This window comes from Aotus nancymaae, unplaced genomic scaffold (genome assembly GCF_030222135.1).
Source record: "Aotus nancymaae isolate 86718 unplaced genomic scaffold, 86718_ANA_hifiasm-v0.15.2.pri h1tg000064l_1, whole genome shotgun sequence".
Taxonomy (NCBI): domain Eukaryota; kingdom Metazoa; phylum Chordata; class Mammalia; order Primates; family Aotidae; genus Aotus; species Aotus nancymaae.
Window position 1 is genome coordinate 9,355,577 of NW_026988479.1, and position 21,890 is coordinate 9,377,466.

Below are 21,890 nucleotides of genomic sequence, written 5' to 3' on the forward strand. Positions count from 1 at the left end.
CTTTACTATTGTCCCCCTGCTACTTGATTCCAAGTCTAAGGTATGCCCAGTCTGTTTATTTGTGTATTTATTTATTGGATTTAAAATATTTTTCTTCTGAGAGGCTCAAAGCTCATAAAATTTTTTCAAGGAGCAGCTACTTAATAATGATTAAGAAGTTATTATGCTACCATATGACTAATCCAGAAATAGGTACAAATTAAGGCAAATATTTCAGTTGGCTCCTGAGGAAGTAGTTGATAAAAGAGGAAGCACAAAGTAGGACTAGGCCATGGGCACATGGCCGGGAGTTCATCTCATCCTGGAGTTCTTCAAGGAGCAGACAGAGCAGTAGATCTCACATAGTCTAGACTTGAGGATCACCTGCCTGCAAGCAGGGTAAAACCAGGGCTCCTTTTATATCAGGGAACACTTTAGAAGGGTGGCTAGGTGTTGTACTTGCAAGCTATAATTCTGTATTCTTAATGATTGAAAAGCACCTATTTCAGAGTAATAATTAGGACTGACAGCCTGCCTAGGATTCCAAGAGCTCAAATGGCCTAACATGTCTGGCCTTCTGGACCCCTGGAGCATGGGTCTGCCTGTTCACTACTCATTTTCCTAGCCACTTTTATAGGGCCAAGGAAGTGGAATCTTAAGTGCTAATGTCCATTTAGTTAAAAAAAAAGCTTCCAAATAATCAAATCTGACCTGCTGTATCCAAGCCACACTTGCCAGTTATCCATTCCCAACTACTATAGAAGGTTTCTACTACTATAAGGACACATGCACATGAATGTCCACTGCAGCACTGTTTACAATAGCAAAGACCTGGAACCAACCCAAATGCCCATCGATGATAGACTGGACAGGGAAAATGTGGCATATATACACCATGGAATACTATGCAGCCATAAAAAATGATGAGTTCGTGTCCTTTGTAGGGACATGGATGAACCTGGAAACCATCATTCTCAGCAAACTAACACAAGAACAGAAAATCAAACACTGCATGTTCTCACTCATAGGCGGGTGTTGCACAGTGAGAACACATGGACACAGGGAGGGGAGCACTGGGGTCTGTCGGGGGGAAATAGGGGAGGGACAATGGGGGGTGGGGAGTTGGGGAGAGATAGCATGGGGAGAAATGCCAGATATAGGTGATGGAGACGAAGGCAGAAAATCACATTGCCATGTTTGTACCTATGCAACAATCTTGCATGTTCTTCACATGTACCCCAAAACCTAAAATGCAATAAATAATATATATATAATAAATAATAAAAATTAAAAATTAAAAAATTTAAAAAAAAAAGAGAAGATCTAACGTCTCTAGAATTCCCATGAGCTGCTCAGAATGCACAGGTGAACAGGCCAGTCCCAACAATCAGCAGTGCCCCACCCCTTCTCAGCTGGGGCCTGAGAACACGTGAGTGACAAAGTTTCACTCTGCTGCCTCAGCCAACAGCTAGGGAATCCTAGCGCGCATACCAGGCTCCTTAAGCAATGATAAATCTTCTTCACTTCCTCCTTTATTTCCTTACCAAGAGGGTAGTTCCCAGTTTCAGTGTGGAGGCCAGAAAGAACAGATGACATCACCCTGCCCCCACAGCGATTTGCTCAGTCATCTTAGCAGGTTGCTTAAGAGATAAGTCACCCTCCCTACATTTCTTTTTGAAAGCCAAAACTAGAGATTATAGTTCTCAATATAGGGCAGCTGTTAAGATATCCCTTGATTCCTATCTGCCTAAGATAAGCCCCCAAGGTATATCTCTAGGACTTGGGTGGAGGTGGAGAGTTGGCTAATATACTGAACTCTAGGTTGAGGAGACCTGGCTTCTAGTCTGAGCCTTGGTGTATAACTATGAACTTGAGCAAGTCCCTGTACAATCAGAGCCTTTGGATCACCTTTAAAATAATGCTATGATCTTTCTCAACGATAACATTTTCCTTCTTTCTTAATTTATTGATTTTTTTTTTTTTTTTTGAGACAGAGTCTCACTCTGTTGCCCAGGCTAGAGTGCAGTGGTGCAATCTTGGCTCACTGCAACCAAACAATTCTTGTGCCTCAGCCTCCTCAGTAACTGGGATTACAGGCATGCGTCACCATGCCTGGTTAATTTTAGTATTATTAGTAGAGACAGCATTTCACCATGTTGATCAAGTTGGTCTTGAACTCCTGACCTAAAGTGATCCACCCGCCTCAGCCTCCTAATGTGCTGGGATTACAGGTGTGAACCACCATGCCCAGCCTAAAATTTCTTATAGAGGTGTGAGGGTGCTCTCACTGTGTTGCCCAGGTTGGTCTTGAACTCCTGGCCTCAAGCAATCCTCCTACCAAGGCCTCCCAAAGCATTGAGATTACAGGCTTGAGCCACCACACCTGGCAAAATTTTCTACAACTCTATGCTAAAAGAAGAAAATAGGCTACAGCTGCTGCATAAGACTTCCGGTAGCAAGTTCGCCTACTCAGAAGAGCCACACCAATAAGAGACAGACCCATAGTGGTGGCCCAGCCACCTGAGGATAGGTCCATGGTCCCCATCACTTGGGAAAGACTGGGTCACGGGAGAACATGGCTACCATCCCCAACCCTGTTTCTCTATTTCTCTCCTCTCCCTTCTCTACCCTGAGACTAGATTATTTCTACTTTACAGGGAGAAAAAGTGTGATACATTCTCCTGAGCTTCAGAGGGAATCACTGTCGGTGACTGAATTGAACTCAGATGTTTCTGACACATAAATCAACATTTATATAATCACCATCTCTTTGCCAGCCTTTTGAAAAATGTTGACTTACACTGTTTGATCTCATATTTAACAATTTATTTTCTCATATTTGAGACATCATAATACTTAGGGTCATAGGGTGAGGGGCCAATTAAATAGAACCTGCCGTGATGAGATTACTAATCTAATGAAAGAGAAGTCAGAGGTGAAAAAGCTCTAAGAACACAGATAAAAGGCACAGACAAATGCATCCACAACTAATCACAGCTCTACAGAGTTAGTGTAGGCTTGGAGACAGTTGATGGATTGAATAGAGTATTATGCATTAAGAAGAGAAATTACTGGTTAGGCAAGGTGGCTCATGCCTATAATCCCAGCACTTTGGGAGGCTGAGGTGGGTAGATCACCTGAGGTCAGGAGTTCAAGACCAACCTGTCCAACATGGTGAAACCCCATCTCTACTAAAAATACCAAAAAAGTATCTGGGTGTGGTGGCACGTGCCTGTAATCCCAGCTATTTGGGAGGCTGAGGCAGGAGAATCACTTGAACCAGGGGGTCGAAGGTTGCAGTGAGCTGGGATCGCGCCACTGCACTCCAGCCTGGCAACAGGGTGGGACTCCATCAAAAAAAAAAAAAAGAAAGAAATTATTACTGGGCATGCACGTTTTTCTAGAACAATTCATTAGCATTTCACAACCTATTTCACCGCCAAATCTAAACATTGCTAATTCTGCTGTATACCTGAAGAGTGATCATTTTTAAGTTATAATTTCAAACATTAGACAATAGCAAACCTTTTGTAAAGTTAATAATTATTCACTGATTTATATAGTGAATAGTATAATAATTCCCCATGTATCCATTATCCAGCTTCAACAATCATCTACTAAGGGCCATTATTATTTTATCTGCACTACAACTGACTTCCTCCATCCTGTGCTGTTTTGAAGCAAATTTCAGGCATCATCATTTCAACTTTAAATCTTTAATATTTCTCTCTAAAAGATAAAAACTCATTTTAATGTAATCACTCCAACACTTAAAATTAATAACCCTATAATATCCAAGCGATCATGTTTTAGGCAGCAAGTGAAAACCGTTGGCCACTGGAGAGATGTGAAGTACTGTCACTCTCATAGGCTCTGTGGTTAAATGGGACATGTTTCTAGCCTTGCCGATAAGACCCCAGAAAGTGGGTGATGAGATTTCACAGCAAATCTAATTTTTTATTATTTGTTTATCCGGCAACCTCTGCCTCCCGGGTTCAAGCAGGAAATCATGAGAATGAACTCTCCATGAAAGGAAGATTAGAGAACCTGACTCCTCATGAACAATTCAATTCCCCTTTGGAGAAGTAGAGACTCCATGTAATGAGCCAATGCCATGGTGTCACACGTTATGTCAGAGCTACACACATAGCTCAGGAATGTGAGTGAGTGCTGAGGACAAGGAAGTGCTTGTACAGCCAGAGCACAGGCCAGAAGCCACAGTCTATGGGAGTTTCCCCATGCCTGATGCAGTTGGTTTCTGTTTTGTTGGAAATATTTTAAGAACTTATTTGACATTTTTACTTATAGGTTTATTTAACCTATTCAGTGCCATTCACAAGGGTTAGAAGAAAACATGGAGTCATGTAAGAAAAGGTTTTGTTGTTGTTTTGTTTTTATAGATTTGGGGGGTGTTACGTTGCTATGTTACATGGATATAATGTGTAGTGGTGAAGTCTGGGTTATGTCAGTACATCAGGCTCATTAAGTAATTTTTCATCCCTCACTCCCCTCCCAACCTCTCACCCTTCTAAGTTTCAAAAAAGAGTTTTAGTTATATGGGATATATGCAAATTTGCCACATTCCTTTGTAACAATGGATTGGTGATGTTCCTTTAAAGAATGTTATATAGGCCAGGCACGGTGGCTCACACCTGTAATCCCAGCACTCTGGGAGGCCAAGGTGGGAGGATCACCCGAGGTTAGGAGTTCGAGACCAGCATAGCAAAACCCTGTCTCTATTTAAAAATGTAAAAATTAGCTGGGCGTGGTGGCATGCACCTGTAATGCCAGCTACTTGGGAGGCTGAGGCTGGTGAATCACTTGGACCCAGGAAGTAGAGGTTGCAGTGAGCCGAGATTATACCACTGGACTCCAGCCTGGGCTACAGAGCAAGACTCTGCCTCAAATAAATAAATAAATAAATACATAAATATATAAATACATAGTTATATAAACAGAGGTCAATTTATGCAGTTCCTACAGTTTCATGTGCAAAAAATGTTATAAACCAAATCCTATTTTAGAAGCTTTAAAATAGAGCACATAAAAAGCTAATAATTGTTCCCTAATTTATGTTGTTTGGAGTCTAGATTTTTGAACACACTTTTTTTTTTTTTCTTAAAATGAAACAATCTCAACTAGGCTTGCAGGATTGCATATCCTTGGGGCTATGCATGCCTTTTCACTCCTGCAATAGCCACCCAACTGGTTTTTATATCTCTCATCCCACCCTCTCATAATGAGTTGTCATCCTAAAGTACATATCTGGTCCTGCCACTTCACTGATAGGCATTTAATGTTTCCATCACCTTCCCAAAATCCCCTAGTTCCTTAGCATAGCACTCAAGTTCTCTGTGACCTGTCCCTGACTTACCAAACAACCTTATTTCCCTCTGTTCTCCACCCTCCACATACTCCCTCCTCCAGCCATATCACTAGTAAATGCTTTTAGAACATAGTCCATATTTTTCCAAACACTGAACCACTGAATTCGTTTCTAGAACTAGGGTCAGTATAGCCCAGTATTTAAGAGCTACAACCGCAGGCCGGGCACGGTGGCTCACACCTGTAATCCCAGCACTTTGGGAGGCCGACGCAGGCAGATCACCTGAGGATGGGAGTTCAAGACCAGCCTGACCAATATGGAGAAAACTTGTCTCTACTAAAAATAAAAAATTAGCCAGGCATGGTGGCACACACCTGAAATCCCAGGTACTCAGGAAGCTGAGGCAGGAAAATTGCTTGAACCCGGGAGGCAGAGGTTGTGGCAAGCATGTCAAATGCTTTGCCAGTGCCTGGCACATAATAAACATTCAATATATAGTAACTCTTATCCTCTACATTTCAATCTGTTAAGGTCCAGCTATCTGTCAAGACCTAGCTTAGCTGATACCACCCTGTGAAGCCTTTCCAGCTCCTCCAGCTGAAAGTCACCTCCTATCTTCTGGGATCCCACAGCTCATGCATACTCTCTTTCTCAGCCCTAACTGCTTTCTGCCTTGTACTATAATTATTTATATATACATCTCTGCTCTGCTTTACTGAATCCCTGCTATGTGCTAAGTGCCATAAGTTCCATGGGGGAATAAAAGATGAAGAAAACTTGGGTCTTTGCTGTACAACTGCTCACATTCTAGTTAGCAAACAGGGCAATTCAAATACAATTCACCAATGTTTGTTGAACAAAGTTGAGACTCATAATCATCATTAGGGTGTCCTGTTTCTCTGAGGTTCCCTTTTACAGAAGAATCTCAAAGTGTAAGCTAGATTTTAAGCCCAGGACCATTTCCGTACTATTAAGCAGAATTTATCTCTTGAGGGCAAACACAGTGAAATATAATTGAACATAGCTGAGTTTAGTGTATTATCAAGGGAAAAGTAATATTGGTGATGTCAGAGACAAATGATGCCATTGTACTATGACTTCCTTTGCTCCTAAAGCTTTTGCCAAAATAAATACACAAAGTGTTGGACCTAAAATACTGCATAGGGCTATAAATCACTTCTAGCCTCCTTTTCCTGAGGAGGTAGTTGTGATGAGCATTCTTGGTGTACTTGTAATTCAAGGCAGAGCAGATGGTAAAAAAGGCTGCATGCCCATACTGCATCCCCTGATCCTGTCTGTCTGCAGATGTTGAAGGCCATGAGGTAAACAGCCCCCTTGGGCTTCCAATCCTAACTGCTGAAGGAGTCCTCTGTATTGTATTAAATGACACTTTAAGTCACTGCCAGGTTCTGAATGTCAACAAGACTTCAAATGAGGTTGTTCAGGCTCCTGCCTCACCCAAATACCAAAAGATGACACCTGTAGAGCCTACTGCACAAGGAAACAGAGCAGCTAGACAGCATATTTTCACCATGTGAATAGGGCACATGTCATCAAGTTGGCTTCTCATGAAATGACTGTCCTGGGCTGCCAGAGAAAAAGTGGCTTATTCTCCTGGGCAAGGTATCTACTCCCTTTCTTCTCTGCCCTTCACTCCAGGCCTGCTGAGCATGACAACCTTGTGAAAGGCCTAGGCTGGTTTCCTCACTCTGTCTCCAGAGTTGTAGTTCTATGGGTAACTGTGAGAGAGGAAGCTTTACTCACATATGGGCCCTTCCATGTTTCTGAACGTAATGTGTTTCTGAAACATTGAAAAGACAAATGTATGAAAGTCAAACAATAGGCTTACATATGTTAAGGGCAGTTCATTCCCAGAAAGCAAAAAATATTATAAAATGCCCAATTACATTTCACATTTTAATCACAGTATTGAACAATGTATTTTTAGCATTTGTAGTTCTTTTTTTTTTGTTTTTGGAGACAGGGTCTTGCTCTGTTGCCCAGGCTGGAGTGCAGTGATATAATCACAGCTCCATGTAGCCTCAACCTCCTTGGGCTCAGGTCATCCTCCCACCTCAGCCTCCCAGGTAGCTGGGACTACAGGTACACACCACCACAGCTAGCTAATTTGTTATATTTTTAGTAGAGACAGGATTTTGCATGTTGCCCAGCCTGGTCTCAAACTCCTGGGCTCAAATGATCCACCCGCCTCAGCCTCCCAAAGTGCTGGGATTACAGGCATGAGCCACTGCACCCAGCCTCTTTTTATTCTTAACAACTGAATATATGTCAGCTGGCACGTGACTAAGAGTTCAGATGAGGCTAAAGATTCATTGCTCTCAGTGCCTCTGAGGAGCTTGTCTCTGTCTTCTTTCGGCATACTTATGAGAGCAATGCTTCCAATCACTAGCATCTGCAGCCTCATTTATTTTCCCAGTTCTACTCATTTTTATTCTTAATAAAAAGAGGAAAATAGGCCAGATGCAATGGCTCATGCCTGTAGTCCCAGCACTTTGGGAGGCTGAGGTGAGTGGATCACAAGGTCAGGAGATCGAGACCACCCTCCTGGCCAACATGGTGAAACCCCCTCTCTACTAAAAATAAAAAAATTAGCTGGGTGTGGTGGCACGTGCTTATAATCCCAGCTACTCAGAAGGCTGAGGCAGGAGAATCACTTGAACCCAGGAGGCAGAGGTTGCAGTGAGCCGAGATTGCTCCCGGCAACAGAGTGAGACTCCGTCTCAAAAGAAAAAAAAAGGGAAAACAGAAATTGTCATTGAAACACCAGTGTGCCAACAACACTGAGAGCAATTGGCAAGACAGCATGCATTAGACGTTCATTGTCTAATGCCACACTTAAGCAGTCTAAATGGTAGATGAGAGCCTGGATGTAAGACTAGGCTAAGAGGCTGTCAGCGCTGTACAGTACCATACAGGTCACAGTCTACTTGCGTGGACACTGTCTCATTTGGTCATTACCTCACTCTTTCATCTCACCCCATACCCTTCACTTTTAAGGAAGAGCAAGGATGGTAAGATTATGGAAATCAGTATTTGCTCACCATGAATTATTAGTAAACAAGTATCATTTATCTTACTCAATATGGTAAATACTGAGTAACTGCATAACCATCTAATAAGATGTTAAGAAGAAAGATGTTAAAGGAGCTCTTTACACAAGGACCATAGGAAGCACAAAAAACCAACAATATTACAGAGTTAATAAATATCAGTGATGAGGCTAGGCTCACTGGCTCACGCCTGTAATCCTAGCACTTTGGGAGGCTGAGGTGGTTGGATCACCAGAGGTCAGGATTTTGAGACCAGCCTGGCCAACATGGTGAAACCCTGTCTTTACTAAAAATACAAAAATTAGCCAGGCATGGTGCTGGGCATCTGTAGTCCCAGCTACTCGAGAGGGTGAGGCAGGAGAATCGCTTCAAGCTAGGAGGTGGAGGTTGCAGTGAGCCAAGATCGCACCATTGCACTACAGCCTGGGCGACAGGAGCGAAACTTCATCTCAAAAAAAAAAACAACAAAAAAAACAAAAAACAGTGATGTACAAACTAGGCGTCTATGAAAAATGCTGTTGGGTCCTACAAGTGACCTGAAGAAGTCTAGAATCTTAACCCATCAATGGAGAGAGCCAAGTGCCCTTCACTGAGACTGTGCTCTGAAGAGTGAGATCTTCTGCACGGGGTAGCACACCAGCAAGTAAAAAAAATAAAAATAAAAATAAAACAAAGACTTGGCCAGGCACAGAAGCTCACTCCTGCAATTCCAGCACTTTGGAAGGCTAAGGTGGGCAGACTGCTGAGGTCAGGAGTTCGAGACCAGCCTAGGCAACATGGAGAAACTCTGTCTCTACTAAAATACAAAAAATTAGCCAGGAGTGGTGGTGTGTACCTGTACTCCCAGCTACTCGGGAGGCTGAGGCACAAGAATCACTTGAACCTGGGAGGCAAATGTCGCAGTGAGCCAAGATTACACCACTGGACTCTAGCCTGGGTGACAGAGCGAGACTGTGACTCACCAAAAAACAAACAAACAAACAAAACCACACAACAACAAAACAAAAATAAACACTTGATTCAAACAGAATGTAAAAAACGACACATAAGAATTTGGGAATTCAAACACTGGATATTTGATGATACTGAGAAACTGTTGGGCGGGGCGTGGTGGCTCATACCTGTAATCCCAGCACTTTGGGAGGCTGAGGTGGGTAGATCACCTCAGGTCGGGAGTTCAAGACCAGCCTGACCGACATGGAAAAACCCAGTTTCTACCAAAATCACAAAATTAGCAGGACATGGTGGCATACGCCTGTGATTCCAGCTACTCAGGAGGCTGAGGCAGGAGAATCACTTGAACCTGGGAGGCAGAGGTTGCAGTGAGCAGAGTTTGCACCATTGCACTCCAGCCTGGGTAACAAGAGTGAAGCTCTGTCTCAAAACAGAAAAAAGAAAAGAAACTGTTGGCTGGACGTAGTGGCTCATGCCTGCAATCCCAGCACTTTGGGAGGCTGAGGCAGGCGATCACCTGAGTCAGGAGTTCAAGACAAGCCTGGCCAACATAGTGAAATGCTATCTCTACTAAAAATACAAAAATTAGCTGGGCATGGTGGTAGGTGCCTCAAACAGTCAAATTGATCAAGCAGAAGAAAGGATATCAGAGGTCAAAGATTAACTTAATGAAATGAAACGAGAAGACAAGATTAGAGAAGAAAGAGTAAAAAGGAATGAGCAAAGTCTCCAAGAAATATGGGACTATGTGAGAAGACCTAATTTACATCTGAGTCATGAAGAGAATGTCATGAAGAGAATGAATCCAAGTGGGAAAATATTCTTCAGGATATTATTCAGGAAAACTTTCCTAACCTAGTAAGGCAGGACAATACTCAACTCTAGGTAATACAGAGAACACCACAAAGATATTCCTCAAGTAGAGCAACCGCAAGACACATAATCGTTAGATTCACCAGGGTTGAAATAAAGGAGAAAATTCTAAGGGCAGCTAGAGAGAAAGGTCAGGTTACCCATAAAGGGAAGCCTATCAGACTCACAGCAAATCTCTCAGCAGAAACCCTACAAACCAGAAGAGAGTGGGGGTCAATATTCAATATCCTCAAAGAAAAGAATTTTCAATCCAGAATCTCATATTCTGCCAAACTAAGCTTCATAAATGAAGGAAAAATAAAATTTTTCATGAACAAGCAAGCACTCAGAGATTTCATCACCACCAGGCCTGCTTTACAAGAGCATCTGAAAGAAGCACTACACATAGAAAGGAACAACTAGTATCAGTCATCCCAAAAACTTACCAAAGGTAAAGAGTATCTCCATAATGAAGAATCTATATCAACTAATGGGCAGAATAGCCAGCTAGCATTAAATGACAATATTAAACTCACAAATATCAATATTAATCCTAAATTTAAATGGATTAAGTGTCCTAATCAAAGATACAGACAGGCAAATTGAATAAAAAGTCAAAACCCATCGGTACGCTGTATCCAGATCCATCTCATAAGCAAGGACACACAAAGACTCAAAACAAAGAGTTGGAGGAAGACTCACCAATCAAATGGAGAGCAAAAAACAAACAAACAAACAAAAAAACAGGAGTTGTAACTTTTGTCTTTGACAAAATAGACTTTAATAGTAACAAAGACTAAAAGAAACAAAGAAGGACATTACATAATGTTAAAAGGATTAATGCAACAACAGGAGTCAATGATCATAAATATATAAGCACCCTATACAGGAGCACCCAGATACATAAGACAAGTTCTTAATGACTTATAAAGAGACTTAGACTCCCACACAATAATAGCGGCAGACTTTGACACCACATTGTTAATATGCAATGGATCAACGAGATAGAAAATTAACAGGGACATCTATGATTTGAACTCAGACCTGGAACAGGTAAACTCAGTGAATATTTATAGAATTCTTCACCCCAGGTCCACAGAACATACATTTTTCTCAGTAACACATTACACCTATTTTGAAAGTGCCCACATAATTGGAAGTAAATCACTCTTCAGCATTTGCATAGCATTTCACAAACTTAAACGAAATATTGGTTGGCTGTTTGTTTGTTATTTTCTTCCCTTATTCCTTCCTGTTTCTGCTGTTAAGCACAATTATCGGCATAAAAGAGGTTTTTAATACCTATTTCTAGATTGCATTCCAGCCTGGGCAATAGAGCAAGACTCCTGGTTCTCTCTCCCCCTTTCTCTTTCTCTTTCTTTTTCTTTTAAAAAAAAAAGTATTCACGTAACAGAACTATGGTTTTTTTGGTTTGTTTGTTTTGTTTTTTTGTTTTTTTTTTGAGATGGAGTCTCGCTCTGTCACCAGGCTGGAGTGCAGTGGCGAGATCTCGGCCCACCGCGGCCTCCGCCTCCTGGGTTCAGGCGGTTCTCCTGTCTCAGCCTCCTGAGTGCCTGGGACTGCAGGCGTGAGCCACCATGCCCAGCTAATTTTTGTACTTTTTAGTGGAGATGGGGTTTCACCATGTTGGCCAGGATGGTCTCAATCTCTTCACCTCAGGTGATCCGCCCGCCTCGGCCTCCCAAGGTGCTGGGATTACAGGCGTGAGCCACTGCGCCCAGCAGAAGGAAAAATAAAATAAAACAAAATGTCCTAAGACTTTGGAGTCATTCATCTGAGGAAACCAAATTCCTAGCTCGCACTTTTGTTGCATCTCTCATCTAGGGGATTTAGAGCAAAAAGCACAGACATATTAGTACCCCGTCTTCCTACATTCATTAGTTCAGTCCAACAGGAGAACAAATGGTGTGTCCTCTGTTAGGGACAGGTTGACTTCAGCTTCTGAAAATGATGGACTGTGGACTCCCTCTGGCGGAGACTATGATAATCTAACTTCAAAGAGAATTTCAGAATCATCCTTACTCTCTTGAGCAAGAGGGGCATATAGACCATGTAATAGCTACTGGAAACCGACAATCAATATAAAGTACTGTTATCCAGAAAATAAAATTAATACTAACGTGATACAGAGAGCATATTCTACTCCACCGGTAAAATTACCTCATATTTCATTCTTCTTTTTTTTTTTTCCTCAAGTGACTTACTATGTGGGGTGCTTAATAAATCCATTCATTCATCACACGCAAATGTTATCGAGTGCCAATATATGCTAGGCATTGTTCTAAGCATGGAGAATATAGAAGCGAACAAGACATTAAAATCTTGCCTTCGGGGAGTCATTTTAGTGGAGGGACACAATTGACAACAAAGATTCAAAAGTAACATGTGGCCAGGCATGGTGGCTCATGTCTCTAATCCCAGCACTTTGGGAGGCTGACGTGGGTGGATCGCCTGACCTCAGGAGTTTGAGTCCAGCCTGGCCAAAGTAGTAAAACACTGTCTCTACCAAAAATGCAAAAATTAGCTGTGCATGGTGGCAGATGCCTGTAATCTCAGCTACTTGGGAAGCTGAGGTAGGAGAATTGCGTCAACCCAGGAGGTAGAGGTTGCAGTGAGCTGAGATCAAGCCACTGCACCTCAGCCTGGGAGACAGAGCGAGACTCTGTCTCAAAAAAAAAAAAAAAGTAACATGTATAGCTTGCCAGATAGGGAAATGCTATCTGATACAAACAAACAAACAAAAAACAGAAAAGAGAAATAGAAATGGGTAGAGTTATGATTTTAAGCAGGGTGGTAGAGGGCTTTGTACATGAATAAAGAGCATTAAAGAGTTTGTCTTGAACTGGAAGGAGGTGAAGAAAGAAATCATGCAGATGCCAGAGGAAAGAGATTTCTAGGCAAAGGAAAGAGCAAGAACAAAAATTTTTTTTTTTTCTAAATGGCTCATGCTTTTCTTCATTGTTCTTTTTTTTTTATTATTATTTTTAGAGAAAGAGAGAGAGAGAATGGGGAGAAGGAAAAAGGAAGAGAAAGAGAGAGAGAATGGGGAGGAGGAAAAAGGAAAAGAAAGAGGGAGAGAGAATGGGAGTATTGCTTTCTTGCCCAGGCTAGAATGCAATTTAGTAATGGGTATTGAAAACCTCTTGTATACTGATAATTATACTTAATGATGTAGTCAGGAAGGAATAAGGGAAGAAGATAACAAACAAACAGCCAACCAATATTTCATTTAAACCTATGAAATGCTATGCGATTACTGAGGAGTGATTTACTTCCAATTATGTAGTCACTTTTGGAATAGGTGTGAGGTGGTAATGTATGTTTTGTGTATTTGAAGTGGAGAGTTCTATAAATGTTTATTAAGTTTACTTGTTCCGGGTCTGAGTTCAAGTCCTGAATATCCTTGTTAATTTTCTATCTCGTTGATCTATAGAATCGTTAGCTCTTCTTGTTACATTGATCCTTTTGCCATTATGTAATGTCCTTCTTTGCCTCTTTTGATCTTTGTTGCTTTAAAGTCTACTTTATCAGAGGCGAGAATTGCATCTCCTGCTTTTTGTTTATTTGTTTATTTTTACTCTCTGGTTGGTAAATCTTCCTCCTTCTCTTTGAGTCTTTGTGTATTGTTGCATGTAAGATGGGTCTGGATGCAGCATACCGATGGGTTTTGGCTTTTTATCCAATTGAAATATATATAAGTTTAATACTGGCGTTTGATGCTAGCTGGCTGTTTTGCCCATTAGTTGATGTAAATTTTTCATTGTATTAATGTTCTTTGCTTTTTGATATATTTTTGGAAAGGCTGATATTGGTTGTTCCTTTATATGTATAGTGCTTCTTTCAGAAGCTCTTGTAAAGCAGGCCTGGTGGTGGTGAACTCTCTAAGTACTTGTTTGTTCGCAAAAGATTTAATTTTTCCTTCGCTCATAAAGCTTAGTTTGGCTGGATAGGAAATTCTGGGTTGAAAGTTCTTTTCTTTAAGGATGTTAAATATTGGTCCCCACTCTTTTCTGGCTTGTAGGGTTTCTGCTGAGAGATCTGCTGTGAGTCTGATAGATTTCCCTTTGTGGGTAACCTGACCTTTCTCTCTGGCTGCCCTTAGTATTTTCTCCTTCATTTCAACCCTAATAAATCTGGCAATTATGTGCCTTGGGGTTGGTCTTCTTGAAGAATATCTTTGTGGTGTGCAAGAACAAAATTTCTAAGGCAAAAGCATAACCATGTGCTGTAGGAACTGCAAAGAGTCCAGTGGGCCTGGAACATAATGAGCAATAGGGAGGAAAATAACAAATGGTGTCAAAGAAGGAGCAGAGGCATACTGGGTAGGGCCATGTAAGTTATTGTAATGTCTGTGGCTTTTACTCTGAGTGAAGTTGGAAGCCATAAGGGTTTTGGGCAAAGCAATGACATCATCTGATTTAAGGGTTTTAAAAAAAATTTTTTTTGTATAGGTGAGGTCTCACCATATTGCCCAGGCTGATCTCAAACTCCTGGCCTCAGCGGATCTTCTCACCTCAGCCTCACAAAGTGTTGGGATTATAGGTGTGAACCACCACACACGGTCTGATTTAAGTTTTATTAAGAACACCCAGGCGAGCCAGGCATGGTGGCTCATGACTGTAATCCCAGCACTTTGGGAGGCTGAGGTGGGTGGGTCACGAGGTCAGGAGTTCAAGACCAGCCTGGCCAAGATGGTGAAACCCCATTTTTACTAAAAATAAAAAAAATTAGCCAGGTGCAGTGGCAGGTGCCTGTAATTCCAGCTACTTGTGAAGCTGAGGCAGGAGAATTGCTTGAATCCGGGAGGCAGAGGTTGGAGTGACCCGAGATCACCCCACTGCACTCTAGCCTGGGCGACAGAGTGAGACTCTATCTCAAAAAAAAAAAAAAAAACATGCAGGCGAGGCTGAGGCAGGAGAATTGCTTGAACCTGGGAGGTGGAGGTTTCAGTGAGCCAAGATCGCGCCATTGCACTCCAGCCTGGGCAACAAGAGCAAAACTCCATCTCAAAAAAGAAAAAAAAAAAAAGAACACCTTGGTAAAAAACTGAAGGTTGAACAGAGGTGAGGTCAGGAGATCAGTTAGGAGACTTCTACAAAATCCAGACAACAGATGATGTGAATAGCAGTGAAGCGGTATAAGATGGTCAGATCCTGGAAATATTTTGAAGATAGAGCTGAAAGGATATAGGGTATAAGAAAAAGAGAGGAGTTGCCGGGCACTGTGGCTCACGCCTGTAATCCCAGCTCTTAGGGAGGCAGAGGCAGGAGGATAGCTTGAGCCCAGGAGTTCGAGACCTGCCTGGGCAATATAGTGAGACCCCATTCTTTTTTTTAAAAAAAAAAAAAGAAAGAAAGAAAGAAAGAAAAAGAGAGGAGTCGAGGATTACTACAAGATTTTTCTCTTGAGCAATTTGAAGAATGGAGTTGCCCTTAATTAAAGTGCAGAAAACACTCAAGAAAGCATGTGAAAGTGGGAAAGAGATCAAGACCTTAATTTTAGACATGTTAAGTTTGAGATACCTATTACATATTTTAATATAGCTGTTGAATGGGCAATCGGAAATCTGAGTTTGGAGTTTATGGGTGAAGTCCAGGCTGGAAAGAGAGATTTGAGAATCATCAGCATATAAATGGCATTCAAGGTCCTGAGTCTGGATAAAATTACCCAGGGAGGGGCCAGGCACGGTGGCTCATGCCTGTAATCCCAGCACTTTTGGAGGCCAAGGCAGGCGGATCATGAGGTGAAGAGTTCAAGACCAGCCTGACTAACATGGTGAAACTCCATCTCTACTAAAAATACAAAAATTAGCTGAGCATGATGGCATGCGCCTGTAATCCCACCTACTCAGGAGCCTGAGGCAGGAGAATCGCTTGAACCCAGGAGGCAGAGGTTGCAGTGAGCTGAGATCACACCACTACACTCCAGCCTGGGCAACAGAGGGAGACTCTGTCTCAAAAAAAAAAAAAAAAAAATTACCCAGGGAGTGTAGACAAAAAAGAGAAGAGGTCTAAGAAGTGAACCCAAGTGTGTGAACTACAAAAACATCATATCTCTTGCTTTCCCAATGTTTACAGGGTTCATCAAACTATTATTAAGAGAAACTAACCAGGCTGGGCACAGTGGCTCATGCCTGTAATCCCAGCACTTTGGGAGGCTGAGGCAGGCAGATCACCTGAGATAAGGAGTTCAAGACCAGCCTGGCCAACACTGCGAAACCTAGTCTCTGCTAAAAATAGAAAAATTAGCTGGGTGTGGTGGTGCACACCTGTAATCCCAGCTACTTGGGAGGTTGAGACAGGAGAATTGCTTGCACTAGGAAGGCGGAGGTTGCAGTGAGCCAAGATTGTGCCATTGCACTCCAGCCTGGGTGACAGAGTAAAACTTCGTCTCAAAAAAAAAGAAAAAAAAGAAAAAAAGAAACTATCCAGATAAAATAACAAAATCACAGTGACTATTATATACCATTTTTCCTGATTACTGTAAATCAACTTTTGGGATTCTTTCTAGGTCTCCAGGTTTTCAAAATTAAGATAAACAAATTTGTTATTTTTTTGCCTTACATTTTTATGAAGGATGCTAGGATTGTCTGCCTTTTGAGAGATTTTCAAATAATAATTCAAAACTAATCAATAACACCTAATAATTTTTTAGCAATCCTAGAGTGAATGACAATATATTGGACCAGTTTGAATAGAACATAGCTTGAAGAGCTCTTTCACTAGTCTTTTCCTTTCTTCTCTTTAGTTTGGTTTTTATCCCACCCATCATAAGTGCATTCTTCTGGTTATCTAACTGCGGGATGACTTTTTCAGAAAAGAAGAAAAATCATTATAATCATCTGCCTCTATACAGTAATCAGTTATCAACTTTCCCTAACCCTGCAGGAGGAGCAGGTGGGCAGTTGGGAGGTTAGTGAGATAGTAGGATATTTGATTTGTTTCTTTACGTTTGCCTTTTATTAAAATCAAAGAATGCTTTCTTGCATTCTTTTATCATCTTATAATTTATGGCTCCCATATCACTTAAGAGTTCTCAATTGCTTCCCTATGCCATACTGCTAATTGTTTTTGGTAACCTGGCCTAATTTCCATTTAGAGCCCTTTAATTTACACTTTCTGAATGTAGCCAACTTTTTTTTTTTCGGAGACTGAGTTTTGCTCTTGTCATCCAGGCTGGAGTGCAATGGCGCGATCTCAGCTCACTGCAACCTCCGCCTCCTGGGTTCAAGCAATTCTCCTGCTTCAGCCTCCCAAGTAGCTGGGATTACAGGCGCTCACCACCATACCTGGCAACGTGTGTGTGTGTGCGCGCGCGCGTCTCCCAGGTTCAGGCGATTCTCCTGCCTCAGCCTCCCAAGTTTGGGAGGCTGACGTGGGTGGATCACCTGAAGTCAGGAGTTTGAGACCAGCCTGGCCAACATAGCGAAACCCTGTCTCTACTAAAAAATATAAAAAATTAGCCAATGTGGTGGTGCATGCCTGTAATCCCAGCTACTCAGAAGGCTGAGGCAGGAGAATTGCCTGAACTTGGGAGGCAGAGGTTGCAGTGAGTTGAGATCGCACCACTACACTCTAGCCTAGGTAACACAGCAAGACTCTGTCTCAAAAAATTAAAAGCTATCACTTTCATAACCTTGAATTTGAGGAAAATGTTGACTCTGCAACAGTTTACCAAACATATGGTCTTAGTAGGCACTGAAACTACACTTTAAACTATTTTTACTCTGGAGATCAGTCTCCTCAGGGAGAATGGATGAAAAGTCTACAAGCTTGGAACATAAATAATAAACACAGTAATCAAGACTATATCTTTTTTCAAAGACTCTCTGATACTTATCCTAATGTCATCATGTTCTAGCCTAATGAGTAATTTCCTTTTTTTTCTTCTTTCTTTTATTTTTATCTTCTTCTTCTTCTTTTTTTAAGATACAGGGTCTCACTATGTTGCCTAGTGGGACCTCGAACTCCTGGGCCAAACAGTCCTCTTATCTCACATTTTTCATTTGTTGTTGCTGTTCTTCTTCCCTCTCTCCCTCCCTCCCTTCCTTCATTCTCCTCCTTCCCCTCCTTTTTTAAGAGTTAGGGTCTTGCTACATTGCCCAGGCCAGTCTCAAACTCCTGGGCACAAGTGTTCCTTGCACATCAGCCTCCCAAGTAGCTCAGGGACTACAGGGGCACACCACCACACCTGACCTTTTTATTTTGATGTAAGAAACTCATTACTTCAACCATTTTCTTAAAAATAGTGCTTTGTAAAAAAGATTTACAAGATAGAATCATATGTGGAAAATAAAAACAGACCAGAAATAAAACTCAAACACACTTGCCAGACCAGTACCTTTTGACAAGTATTATTAGCCAATAAAATATCCATTGTACCAATGTATTCATTGCTGAAGTTTCATTATATTATTGGCAAAAAGTTCACATGTCATTAGCAATTATGTAATAATTGATCATTACAATAATTAAAATAAGTACCAAAATAGTATGCGCAGGCTCCTACTTATAGAATAAGGGGACAACTTTCTGTCCCCATATCCACACCCTTGGGTATGGTCTTCAACTAAAATGTCAGACAATACAATCAAGGGCAAGTTACATAAAAAGAGCTATAACCTTTGCAAAAATTACTTTAAAAGTACTTTAAAATTTTTAAGATAAATGTCAGTATGTTAGTCAATAGATCTCCATTATTCATAATAGTGACTAGATCTCCTTTAAGAACTCTTTTTTTCTGTTGTTTGTTTTTTGAGACGGAATTTTCTCTTGTGGCACAGGCTAGAGTGCAATGGTGTGATCTCGGCTCACTGCAACCTCTGCCTCTCAGGTTCAAGAGGTTCAAGAATAAAGCTGAGAAATATTGATTGCTTATTTAATGTTATATCTGGTCTATGATGACACTGAAACTGTAGTATGTAAAGAGCTGAGCACACTGCCTAGGACATGGTAACTGTATAATGAATGTTAACTGTAATTACTTTTTATTATTATATTTTTTCTTTCTTTTTTTTAGATAGGGTCTCAACCTGTTATCTAGGCTGGAGTGCAGTGATGCAGTCTCGGCTCACTGCAAACTCCACCTCCAGGGTTCAAGCCATCCTCCCACCTCAGCCTCCTGAGTAGCTGGGACTTTAAGCATGTGCCACCACACCTAGTTAATTTGTATTTTATGTTGCCCAGGCAGGTCATGAACACTGTGGCTCAAACAATCTGCCCACCTCAGCCTCCCAAAGTGCTGGGATTACAAGCATAATCCTGAAATGCTTGAAGTTCTAGTCACCCTCAAGGAGTCAAAGAGAATCCTTGAGGATTACAGACATGAGCTACTGTCCCCATCCTATTATTAGACTTTTCATTCATGACATTTATTAAGTCTACTATCTTCCTAGTCAATACCTGATACAATAAATCAATAAATTTTTGTTAAACTGAATATTTCTGTTATGTAAAAGTAACCTATACAGCAATTTTCCTGCTAGTAAAATATCCTAAAAAAAAAAAGAACACATTAACTCATAATGCTTACTTTTCAATAAATTCATCTCTAGTAAAATACTCATGATGCAAAAGATCACTAGATGATATCCTGTCAGCAAGATCAATTTGTAATCAAGCCTAGAAAAGGAAAAAGATTTTAATAAGTGAGCTCTCAACAGGGCTCCATATGGTAAAAATTAAATTTATTCGATAAATTAAGAAGTAATTATCCAGATCAAAAGGCATTCTTGAAAAGATGGAGTTAGACCACAGGAATTTCTGGTAGTAAGTTCTGACTGTTTATTTCCCTAAGGAATTTGCACTTGCAAAAGATTATTATAGGTTAAATGTCCCATGATTCTAGCCAAAACAGAGGTCAGTCTGTTTCTGCTGAAATTAGCAAAATTTAATTAGACCATTTTGATCCTCTTTTCTGCCCTGTGAGGTGGAAAGTTCATGGATAATCATTTGCATTTTACAGATGTAGAAGCATGATTACTAGTTTGCCAAACATGAGTTTTAACCCATGTTGTTTTATTCCTAATCCAGTGCTCTTTCTATAGCATAATACAATTTTGCAAATATTCAAGTCCCTAAATCTTTCAATAATCCATTATTAAAACAGCTCTTTTCTGTTTCCCTGCCTTGGTATAGAAACAAACAAAAAATGGAAGGAAGTTTTGAATGTTAAGTTGTACATAATAAATTTATATGTAGTTAAATAACAATAATTATAAATAGAACATATTTCTTTAACTAAAATATTAAAGACAGATTTTGAATAAAAGGCATCTGCTTTATAATTTTCATTCTTCCTGTGAAAGGAGGGAAAACATAATAACAGTTAACTTCTTTTTTGTAGAGATGGGAGTTTCATTATGTTTGAGGCTGATAAACTCTTGAGTTCAAGTGATTCTCCTGCCTCAGTCTCCCAAAGTGCTGGAATTACAGAAGACAGTCACCATGCTTGGCCTTTTAAAATTTTTTGAGAGACAGCTTCTTACTCTGTCACCCAGTCTGGAGTGCAGTGGTGCAATTATAGCTCACTGGAGCCTTAAACTCCTTGGCTCAAGATATCCTCCTGCCTTAGCCTCTTGAGTAGCTTAAACTACAGACACATGCCACCATGCCTGACTAGTAAATTTTATTGATGCTTACTACATACCAGACAATGTTCCAGCTTTTTTCTTCATTCCATCCCAACAACAACCCTACAAAGTATTATTATTACCCTCACTATACAGAGAAGGAGACTGAGGCCCAGAGAGATTAAGTAATTTGTCTAAGATCTCATAAGCACAGGAGCCACAACTAAAATCCAACAAATCCAAGATAATTGTATATAATATTATGTTTCTGTTTATTTCAAAATGCATATTCAGGTTGATTCAAAGAAAAAAATCTAGCGATCTGCTGTACAATAATGTGCATGTAGTTAAAAATACCATACTGTACACTTAATAATTTTGTAAGAAGGTAGATTCCGGCCGGGCGCAGTGGCTCACACCTGTAATCCCAGCACTTTGGGAGGCTGAGGCGGGCAGATCATGAGATCATGAGGTCAGGAGTTCAAGACCAGACTGGCCAACATGGTGAAACCCCGTCTCTACTAAAAAATACAAAAATTAGCTGGGTATGGTGGCTCATGCCTGTAATCCCAGCTACTTGGGAGGCTGAGGTAGGAGAACTGCTTGACGGGACCAGGGAGGCAGAGGTTGCCGTGAGCTGAGATTGCACCATTGCACTCCAGCCTGGACTATAGAGCGAGACTCCATCTCAAAAAAAAAGAAGGTAGATTCCATGTTAACATTATGAGTTTTTTTTAAAAACCAAAATAAAAAACACTGATTTACAAAAGAGAATTATTAAGTCTATCACCTACTTAGTGATGTGGCAATACCTAGGTCTTTAAAACTGCAACTACTTAAAAATATGTGCTTATTTTAGAACATAATAGTAATGTATCACTAAAATGTAATAAGAAAAATGCTAAAAGGTCTGACCAAATCATAGAGGCAAGCAAATTAGAGGCAGTCCTTCTGTGAACATAATTCAGGGAATTTAAATATATGCCCTACTTTGGAAAATGTAAAATATGACACTTTGGGAAACAGATTGGCAGTTTCTTTAAAAATTAAACATATGCCTACCCATGACCCAGCCATTCTGTTCTTAGATATTTCTGCAAGAGGAATGAAAATACAT

The 21,890-nt window shown here is 40.8% G+C and overlaps 1 protein-coding gene across 1 annotated transcript in view; it reads right to left on the reverse strand.

Moving 5' to 3' along the window:
- Window positions 1-19,730: 19,730 nt before the first annotated feature.
- Window positions 19,731-21,890, reverse strand: part of CDKL3 (cyclin dependent kinase like 3) — a 49,496-nt gene continuing 47,336 nt past the window's right edge. The window contains 1 exon segment of the mRNA XM_064366230.1: window positions 19,731-19,811. Within this exon segment, the coding sequence (XP_064222300.1) occupies window positions 19,731-19,811 (81 nt within the window).